The sequence below is a fragment of the Asparagus officinalis genome, chromosome 1 (genome assembly GCF_001876935.1).
Source record: "Asparagus officinalis chromosome 1, Aspof.V1, whole genome shotgun sequence".
NCBI lineage: Eukaryota > Viridiplantae > Streptophyta > Magnoliopsida > Asparagales > Asparagaceae > Asparagus > Asparagus officinalis.
The window spans coordinates 5,863,490-5,873,627 of NC_033794.1; the positions used below are offsets into that span (position 1 = coordinate 5,863,490).

General features: G+C 35.7%; 1 protein-coding gene across 2 annotated transcripts; it reads left to right on the forward strand.

The window, feature by feature from the left end:
• Window positions 343-9,243, forward strand: LOC109847099 (signal recognition particle receptor subunit beta-like). Of its 2 annotated transcripts, none has more exons than XM_020416344.1 (7): window positions 343-495; window positions 626-758; window positions 5,003-5,085; window positions 7,151-7,237; window positions 7,403-7,548; window positions 7,631-7,762; window positions 8,771-9,243. In XM_020416344.1, the coding sequence occupies exons 2-7, from the start codon at window positions 629-631 to the stop codon at window positions 8,958-8,960; spliced, it is 768 nt and encodes a 255-aa protein (XP_020271933.1). In that variant the 5' UTR covers window positions 343-495; window positions 626-628; the 3' UTR covers window positions 8,961-9,243. The 2 variants fall into 2 exon arrangements, with proteins under 2 accessions (XP_020271933.1, XP_020271939.1); XM_020416350.1 differs by having other exon boundaries at window positions 347-495; window positions 617-758.

The following is a 10,138-nucleotide window of genomic DNA, read 5'->3' on the forward strand; positions in this document are numbered from 1 at the left end:
TAAAGAGAACTCAAGATGGGGAAATTCTAGAGCTTCGTATTTTACCATTAGTTTAGTGATGAATTTGAAGAGGAAAGTTTCAATTTCTGCGAGAAGAGGCCCTGTGATCTTCTGCCTGTTCTTCAGGCGATAGCGAGAGAGGCCTCGAGAGGGACCTAATCGCTCGTTGAGGCTGAAAGACGAAGGCTGCAGCGTGGGGCGAGCTTGAATGAGATAGGTTATGAAAACCACTACTATGAAACTGTAAAGAGAAGTCTAGAAGGTTGAAATTTTAGGGTTTCAAATATCACCATATTAAAATATCACCATATTTTCTCAACTCTTGATATTCAAATATGGTAAAGTTTTAGTAAGAATCGCTTCAATAGATTTGTTTTTTTAATATTATTAATTACAACGCAGCAAAGGGCGCAAGCTGACGACAAATCTCTCACTCTAGGGTTTTTGAGACAGGAAGGTCCATCTCTCCCCTCTTGAGTTTTCGAGACAATTAAGGTATTCTCAACTTCGATTATTACTTTCATCTCTAAACCTAATCCAATACTGAAATTCATCACAGAAATTGGAGACTTGTAAAGAATTAGGGCACAAAATTAGCAAGTGATTTTGTTTGAAGTCGTTGCAGGGCATGGATCAGTGCATTCAGAGGGCGAAGGAAGGGTTTCGTGAATTGGAGCAATGGGCTCGGCATCAGCAGCCGATGGATCTTGTCGCCGCTGTAGCCATCGTCGTCCTCACTTCTTTTCTATTTGTGTTGTGTAAGTCTGCTCTCTAATCGATTTCTTGCTTATTGATACTTGTTTTTGTTAATGAATTGTAGGTAATTTGTTGTATCATCAAAATGTACCCTAAATTTACTGGCATAAGCTAGAAACTTGTTAATATTTAATACAAGCAATTTTATGGGGTTTTTTGCCTATTTACTCCCCAAATCTAGCCACTTTGCAGATATACCCCCAAAATCTGCATATTTGCTGATTTAGCCTTACATTCTCCCACATTGTAATTTTATACCTTAATCATTTGAGGGTAAATTAGCAAATATGCATATTTGAGGGGAGGGTAAATCTGTAAATAGGGTAGCATTAGGGTGTGTAGGAAAAAAACCCTTATTTTTTAGGGAGAGAAAGGGGGTATTGTTGTCATTTTAGTCCTTCTCATTTTGATATTAACAGCGTTAAACGAGAGGAATATTTAAGTCAATTTGGTAGAATGTAGGGCTAGTTTAGTAAATATTCAGATTTTAGGGCAAATCTGCAAATAAGATATATTTGAACTGTAAACTATGCATATACATGAAATTAAATCTCTTGTTTAGAGATATACATGTCCGGATCTTATGTAGGGATTGCCATGCGCCTTGATTTTCAAGCAATGGTCGGGAAGCAATACACCAAGATGGTGAAAAGCTCCCACGAATAACCGCGACTAACTAAAAAAAATACAGAATTGAGAGAGGAAAGAGGAGATGTCAATGTTATTTTCTCTTATTTCTTTTCTTTTCACAGTAAGTTCTCATTTAAAGGGAGAAAATGATCTAATTCTAATCCAATTGGAATTAGTCAAATATCTTATCCCTAGATAATGTAAGTCTCACTTATTTGGGTGTATCCTTATTCATCTATGACTAATATATAATTTTGAAGCATATATAGGTAAACCTTTTTTCCCCCATATGTTCTGGAGGTATCGTAAGGAATGGTAATAGATGAAAATTAAAATAAATTTTGAATTAAAATGAACAGAAAAAACAAAATGAAAATTTCTTGCTAATTATATACAAGATTTCAAACCTTAAAATGGGTGACTAGTGCCTGAATCCAATAATTATTAGAAATTGCATGGTGTCCTACTGGCTACTGCTATTGCTGCTTAGGTCTGAACTTAAAATTTTACAATTACAATGCAGTTATGCTCTAAAGCAAAGTAGCATATAAATTTATGCTATCTGATTTAAAATCTTAGTTTGAATAGCTAAGTATTAGCTTGAAGTGAATTTTCTTCTGGAATCAATGTGAATATTTGGCATTTGTATGCATTCTAGTCGAGGGGATCTGTCTTAGATCTGCTCAATATCCTGACATCAATATTTACATCTTTAAAAGATGGTCCTTGACTCCTTATTGCCTTCCCCTCAGCTGTTCCTGTTTATAATGTTTAGTGCTTGTTGGTTGTACTGAACTGTTGGTGTATGTGATTTGCATGTTATGGGTCTTAGATGTGATGAATTCTGATTGTAAATGTTAGTATTGGATAATTCCAGATTGAGTTAGGCACTTAGGTTATCAACGATTACAACTTTAACCTCAAGTTTTTGAGTTGCTGATATTTATGTCTTTTTAACCATTTGTAAGTTTACCACTTCCAACATGTGCAGTATTGCATGTTGTGGCATGGGGTTTCCAATGATTACACAAACATGATGGGTTCTTAGATCTTTAACCTTTTGTAAGTTTACCACTTCCAACATGTGCAGTATTGCATGTTGTGGTATGGGGTTTCCAATGATTACACAAACATGCTGGGTTCTTTGATCTTAGAATCATGTGAAAGTTATTAGCGGGCTTTCATATAGATATTGTCATCATATCTATTTCTGTCGTTCGATCTGGTCATCAAAGTTTAGCTTGATACACAAATTATCAATGATGATTAACTGGACACAGTTAATTTTGAGTCATAGTTTGTGGTCTCCATCAGGTGATTTTACTAATGATCATGACGGCACAATTGAATTGAATGTTAACTTGGTTATTATCCATCCTACTAGGTAGGATTTCACTTAGTATTATGGGGACTTTTTACCAGACAATTTATTTGTAAAACATGTAACTATGTTATAAAACATATTAACTATTAAGATAGATTTATTGAGGAACAGTGTCTATCCATGATGAAGAAGCCTCAGAAATTGGAAGTAAAATTGTAAGAACGATATTTTTTTTTCACACAATAGAAGTATAGAGTACTTTGGACCAATATGGGGGTTCGTAACATGTTGTGCATCAGTATCCAATTTCTCATCTTCTCTGTTCTTTGTTCTTTCTTTGGGTCGAGAGAGCCCTTCTCACACTAATGGCATACAGTTCTTTTGTCCGTCGAACTTTTGGGTTAAGAAATTTGAGGAAAAATATATGCGGTATTTTTTTGTCTTCTAAATATTGCAGCAGGCATATTCATACTGATCACACACTAACAGTGTCTTATGAAGACTAAGACCAACTCATCAAATTCCAAAGATGAAACATATTCTTGACAGGAACATATTTATAATATATGTAATTTAATTAGGATATTTTTGGGAAATACGAAGTGACGGGCCCAAAGATTAAACTTGTCCTTTGTAATATAGGATAGATATTGCGAATGATCAAAATTACTTAGATAAAAGACGGGCTAATTGGCCACCAGGATTCTAATTTAACTAATTAACGTCTGTATACTACAGAGACAGCCCTTTAAGCTGACTGTTAGTCCAAGCCCCCGCTTACTGAACTAATAAGAGCATTACATCTTAGGATTTACTAAGTTATATGCTCTTACCTAAGTTAGACCAGCCAAGCTGCAAATTCATGACACATATTCTAGAATTACTATGATTAACTATTATTAAAGCCTATACATGATGATGTTGCCGACAAGAATGATGGTGTGTTTATCTTGGTGCAATGTGTTGTTACATTAATTTTTAAAGTTTCATTTGTTTTGAAAATTTCTGGATCTGAATGATACCACACACATTCACAGACGATGTTGTATAAGAAAGTAATTAACAAGTTTTTTTTACGAAATGCTCTAGGATATATATTCTTAACTCCAAAACTATTTCCTATGGTTAATTGTTTGGTTTAGAGAATTTAAGGCTCCATTATATTTCGTTTATTGAAATACATTCTAAATCCGAGTGCTAAATTCCTTTCCGGATGTGGAGCGGATAAGGTGGAAAATGGTTCTACCTAAAAAGGAGAGGACGGTGAAAGATAGTTAATTAAAGTAGAATACTAGAATGAATAAAAAAACCCAGAGGAAGCAACGAACGTGGATAATCAGTAGCAATCAAATATCAAATATTTTCAAAAGCAGTTCTGAAATTTCTAGATGACATTGTTGCATACTGCATATAGGAAAACATTCCATTTCCTACTCAAATACTAACCTGAGTGAGACAGTTTCGACCAAATTATAACTCGAACAAAGAAATATAACCAATTCTTCTTGAACACTTAGAGACAATGACTGTTCTAACAAAGATGACGCTGAAGGAGATCTTGCATATCTTCCAATGGCTATTGTGAAATCTAAAGTCTCTAGAAGGGTTCTCATCAGAAGGATTCTGTATGCTGTTTGGTTTGCATGCGATTTACCTGTAGCATTTCCTGTCACAGAAAAGTGCCGTTCTATTGTTTGGCTAGTTATGGTGCTCAAGGTTTATAGAAATCAAGTTGATTTATTGGTTACTGCAAACTGAATCCATTTGTTTTAATAATTCAATTGCTTCTCCATTTATATAAATGCCACTCATAAAAAAGAAAAAGAAAAAAAAGGCTAAGCCCTCATACACTGTGAACTTTGTTTAAATTATTCTTCAATATCGAATCAAATGATGAGCTTGAAACTCAGCTGGAAGTGCATCCTTCAAGTACGTTGGACCTGCAGCTTTTGCTGCAGTACTAGCTGCATGGTAAATGACACTGCAATTTTCTGCAGTTTAAAGTTCAGTATACTTGTTTTGATAGTGGGAAACCAGTGAAAGGAAGAGAAAAGGTAGATTATAGGTGAGCTTGAATTTGTTCTGTTTATTCTACTTTCGACAATTTTGCTTCAATCCTTTTTTTCTTTACATTTGCTGATTTACACCATGTCCAATTTGAGGCATGCATATGCGGACATACATGAACTATCTTCATATCTATTCATCAAATCTCATTCTGCTTGTCTTTCCTAATTACCATTATCAGACTCAGATGGTTCTTTAATTCGATCTACTTGTTTGTGATCACAGTGAGTTGCCTTAGGCGCAGAAAGTCTAACACAATAGTTCTTGCGGGTTTGAGCGGCAGTGGAAAAACTACTCTTTTCTACCAGGTATGACAGTAGCTTCTCGAAACTATTAAATTCGACTGCTGATAGTGATGGAACATCAACATTCTTAGGCTCATGACAGTACAATTAAACATTATTGGTCTGGTGAAAACTTCCACTTACGCATTAATGGGCCAGTTCTTGAAGGTCATAGATTTCTACTTTACTAATGAATGAATCAGCTTCGTTCAAGCCCATATTATGCCTAGCATTTGCTGCTGCAGAATAAACCAATTTTAAAATGGGATAAGATGCTCGATAAGGAATGAGTTCCAGTATCATAAGTGTTTCCTCATAAGAACAATCACGAATCTGATCAAATACTCTTCGTGCTTTGAAAACGGACATAGATTTCTACTTGTAGGAGATAGTGATATATTTATCTTACTAAAGGAGTGGATATGCTAGCATATGGAAAGGTAAAAGAGCTGAAAGTCATTGAAGATTCCATATATTATGTTTCCCTGAATATCTTTTGTACCCGATATGGCTATGAATGTGTATTGATACGCTTTTCAAAATATCTGGATGTGGATACTGCAGTATCCATATCACTTTCCTCTGAAGATCTCGCTTAATATTACTATAATAGGTTGAATCTTAGGGAAGTAAGCTGCATAAGCAATTATCCTTAATATGAAAGAGGAAGTTAAAACTTGATGCAACACTCATGGGATTGAAAAATGAGACTGAAGGTAAAGCAATTCGTGATAGGCAAAACAGGCATATTCTCCAACGATTCTTTTCTCTTTTTGGTTTGGCTTGATACTTAGCTGATCGGAGAGCTATTCAATGATACGATTACCACCTATCACTAAGTATACATCTGCAAAGCCTAACTGGAAAATCAATAAATAGATCATATCAAACAGGAAAACAGAGGATTCTTATTGTACTACTAAGTACTCAAATACCACCCACGTTCTAAAATGTGATTTTGGTAACTCAGGTGAAACTAGGCTGGATATGATATGCAGCCTTTGACTTACTGTCTACAGTGGTTTTATGCTAAGTCCAAATAATGACTCCAATTAATCTATCGGGGAAATCCAAATAATGAAAGTGGACTTCCCCAGACAAAAATTGAGGATCTCCTCAGATCTGTCTTAAGTAGTACAAATTAATAGTGGTATTGTAACAGTAGAGGTGATAAAACCGTAAGATGTGAGTATAGTATGGTATAGGACTTGGAATATATGGAATATGTACTGTAAAGGAATTGAATAAACAAAGATTTATGACATAAATGAGGCTCTATGTTGGAAGGCAACAGTCACTTGCGTTTGGAGACTGTAAATTTCCCAGCAATTTTGTGCTGCAAGCCCACAGCCTAATATTGGGGTTCATATTGGTGGGTTTGAGGTGCTGGCGATCTTTGAGGATTTGTACTTAATTCTTTGTCTATGTCGGTATGAGGAACACATGTATAGTTTGAGGAAGAGAACCTAGAACAAGCTTGAAACTTCTTTTGAGGCCAAAATTAGCATAAACGTTTGACTTCTACCTCTCTTGGAAGCTCTAAGAATTCCCTTGCAAATAAGACAGACGGGCTTCTTGCAGTATGATAAGTTATGCTTTTCCTATTACCAGGTTAACTTAGTTACTGCTGGTGTTCTCATTTGCCTCCTTTCTTGTTACTTTAAGGTTATTTTAAGTAAAATAGTGAAGCTTCATGTGATACCAATGCATTGCTTATTTGATATAGTTAGTGCTGTACTATATTTTGACAGGTGGGTTTCTTGCAATATGAAATCCTATTACCAGCTTAACTTAGACAGCACGATGTTTTTCTTTTTACAAACCCGCCCCCCCCCCTCCCTCTCTTGTCAATTTCAAGTACAAGTGTCAATTTCAAGTACAAGTAAGCATGTGCAGCTTCATCTGATACCGATGCGTTATTGTTCATATGATATGTTCATCTTTTACTACGTTCTGATGCTGATTTGAAATGTTTAAATTGACACCATAATCTCATTACAATGATAGGTAATTGTTTATGCTTTTACCTCACTGTATCTTTTGTGCTTTTCAACCCAAAAACTTATGTATATCAATTTTCATCTGATAGCTTCGTGATGGCTCCTCTCATCAAGGCACTGTCACGTCAATGGAACCGAATGACGATAGTTTTGTTCTGCATTCTGAAGCTGATAAGGTAAATGGTGCATGTTAAATAATTGCTTAGTTATAAATAATGCTGAAAGATCATATAGACATATACTTACTAAATGAAATGATATTATCATGTGTAAGATAATTGAACATGATGTTTACAGTCTTTATGTTCACTTCTGAATTAACTATCACAATTGCACTGAAGGGCAAAGGAAAACCAGTCCATGTGGTTGATGTTCCTGGTCATTCTCGACTTCGGCCGAAGATTGATGACTATTTACCACAGGCAGCTGGCCTTATTTTTGTTGTGGATGCTTTAGATTTCTTACCAAATTGTCGAGCAGCTGCTGAGTAATCACTTACCGCATTCTTTTCAATCTCCTTATAATATTGTCGCCCTATTTTCCTAAAACATCGTTTCTTCTCATTGTAGGTATCTCTATGATATACTGACAAAAGCAAGTGTAGTAAAGAAGAAGATACCCATTCTGATAGTGTGCAACAAGTCTGATAAAGTGACAGCTCACTCAACGGAGTTCATCAGGAAGCAGTTAGAGAAGGAAATGTAAGTTCAAAACTTTACTCTTACTCGTTATGATGAATGTGTTCTGCAATTTAATGTCAATAAATATGTTTTGACAAAATTCAATATATTTGGAAAATGGAAATAGGCACATGCTTATGGTGTCACGTATCTGCTTGTTCAGTTTCGAAATTATGTTTAACTTGGTCATGAAATTACATATCTGCTTGCTCGGTTGTCCTCAGCTATCATTTTCTTATCAAAAGTTGAAACTAAATATTTGCCTTTTACGTTTGGCCTCCACCAGGCGTTTAGAGTAATTATGTTTTTTTTTTTTGGAATTAAATTTCACAAAACTATCATGAAGTTTGGGCCTTTTCTTTTACAAAAACTACCGTGAAACTATCATGAACTAAACTACCATAATTGACTTGGGTAAGTTGTCATGTGCTTCATATGCCACATGTTCATGAACTACGTGGGAGGCTAATATATAAAAAGAGGTAGTTTCTATTTTTTATCCCAAATGTTCACGCAATTAGCGATGTTTTGCTGATAGTTCATGGATTTTCTGTAGTTTTAAAAATTCATCGTAGTTTTTTCTAAAAAAATAAGTTTATGGTAGTTTGTGCTAAACTCCCTGAAGTTCATGGTAGTGTGAATTTTTTCCTTTTCTTGAGTAGATCTTGTGGACAGTCAATACAAATATGTGCATGAAATTGGGTTGTACAATTGAACTGGAGCTTTTGCGCCATACAGGAATCTTGAACTGTGTTAATGGCGTCAACAAAAGCACAATGGAAGCACGTGCAACACACACACACACACACACTCTCTCTCTCTCTCTCTCTCTCTCATGTACAGAACGCCAATCACTGGGGAATTCTCCATTAGAGATATTCATATTTTCCATTAGGGACGCCCACTTTGGGGTTAAAATGACTCGAATTCAGGTTTTAGTTGTAGTAGGGACATTACTTAAGGCAACATTTTCTCTCTTAAAATGTCTCGATTTCTTAGATGGTTAATTATGCCCTTATTTTTTGGCAGTGACAAGCTTCGAACATCAAGAACTGCCATTTCTACTGCTGACATTACTAACGAATACACCCTTGGTGTACCCGGAGAGGCATTCACCTTCTCTCAGTGCGTTAACAAAATCACAGTGGCCGGATCATCTGCTCTTAATGGTGAAGTATCTCAGATCGAACAGTTCATTCTAGAGCATGTGAAGCCCTAAAGTACGTTCGGGGTTGTATTTTCTGCTGCAACTTTTTTATTTTTTCTTTGGTGAGAGCTCTGGAGGGACAGATTCATGGACTTCTTGGTTACATGATGTATGATGGCTTTAAAACTCTTTGAATTGAGCGGTAAAATTAGTTGCTGCAAATGACTTGCCAATGAGTTTCTATATTGGAAAAGTGGTGTGGTTGTAATCTAATTGATACGTGCGTTTAGATATTCGAGATACAGGTCTAGATTCTTATTTCGAAAAATTAGCAAAATATATTTATATGGGTATCTATATTTTATTATTTAGAGGTATTTAGTATCCATATAGTAACGGATGCATACATGTATCTTGTGGCTGTGATCTGGTAAAAGACAGTAAAAACGGGAAATAAAGATGCATAAATTGATCAAATTTCCCTATGTGTTAAAGCTTCGCCATTGTTGCCCAATTAGGCAATTACATCTTGTAATAATGAGTAAATGTTGGGGTTAATTGCCCTTGCACCTCCTTGGTTTTTTTGGCAGGGAGTTGGAGCACGTTTTGACATTATGGATTGTTTATCCACTTTGTTCATAATCATTTTTAGATTATAATCAAGTGGATTATAATCCAAGTGAATTGTAATCCCTTTGATAAATTTAATTGCACTTGCACCTCCCATTCGCTGTGTGCTTCGTAGCTTGACGTGTATCATGATCTAATGAGCCCTTGATCTTATGAAACCTTAAAATCTTGTGTTGGTGCAGGACCAAAATCCAGGGGGACTCATTGGAAGCAGACTGTTCTGTACCTTGAAGATGTGCTGACCATTTGTGAAGGTGAAGCGTTGGTTGGCACTTGGAAGCAGACTGTTCTGTACCTTGAAGATGTGCTGACCATTTGTGAAGGTGAAGCGTTGGTTGGCACAATGACTGTTGAGCCCAACAGCAAGAACCCTCGAGATATTGATATCACATTTTTTTTTTTTGCGAGTGTAGCGATGATAATTATTCTAATATGCTTTGCTACGAGTCATTTATTTCCAAAAAGAAATTGTTTGCTGCTACAGATGCGAAGCATGTAACGTAGAATGGATTAATTAGTGCAGTGAAAGCTTTATCGTAGAATATGTCTTGTCAATTTAACTTCATCTCTCCATCGACACCTTGTGGCTTGTTGTAGGAACAGTTGATGTTCTCTTGATC

Excerpts from the sequence above, each read along its gene's own strand:
- LOC109847099 (XM_020416344.1), top strand. The coding sequence starts at position 629 with ATGGATCAGTGCATTCAGAGGGCGAAGGAAGGGTTTCGTGAATTGGAG. Across the intron at positions 7,238-7,402 it reads TGCATTCTGAAGCTGATAAG|GGCAAAGGAAAACCAGTCCA; the intron begins GTAAATGGTGCA and ends ATTGCACTGAAG. Across the intron at positions 7,763-8,770 it reads AAGCAGTTAGAGAAGGAAAT|TGACAAGCTTCGAACATCAA; the intron begins GTAAGTTCAAAA and ends ATTTTTTGGCAG.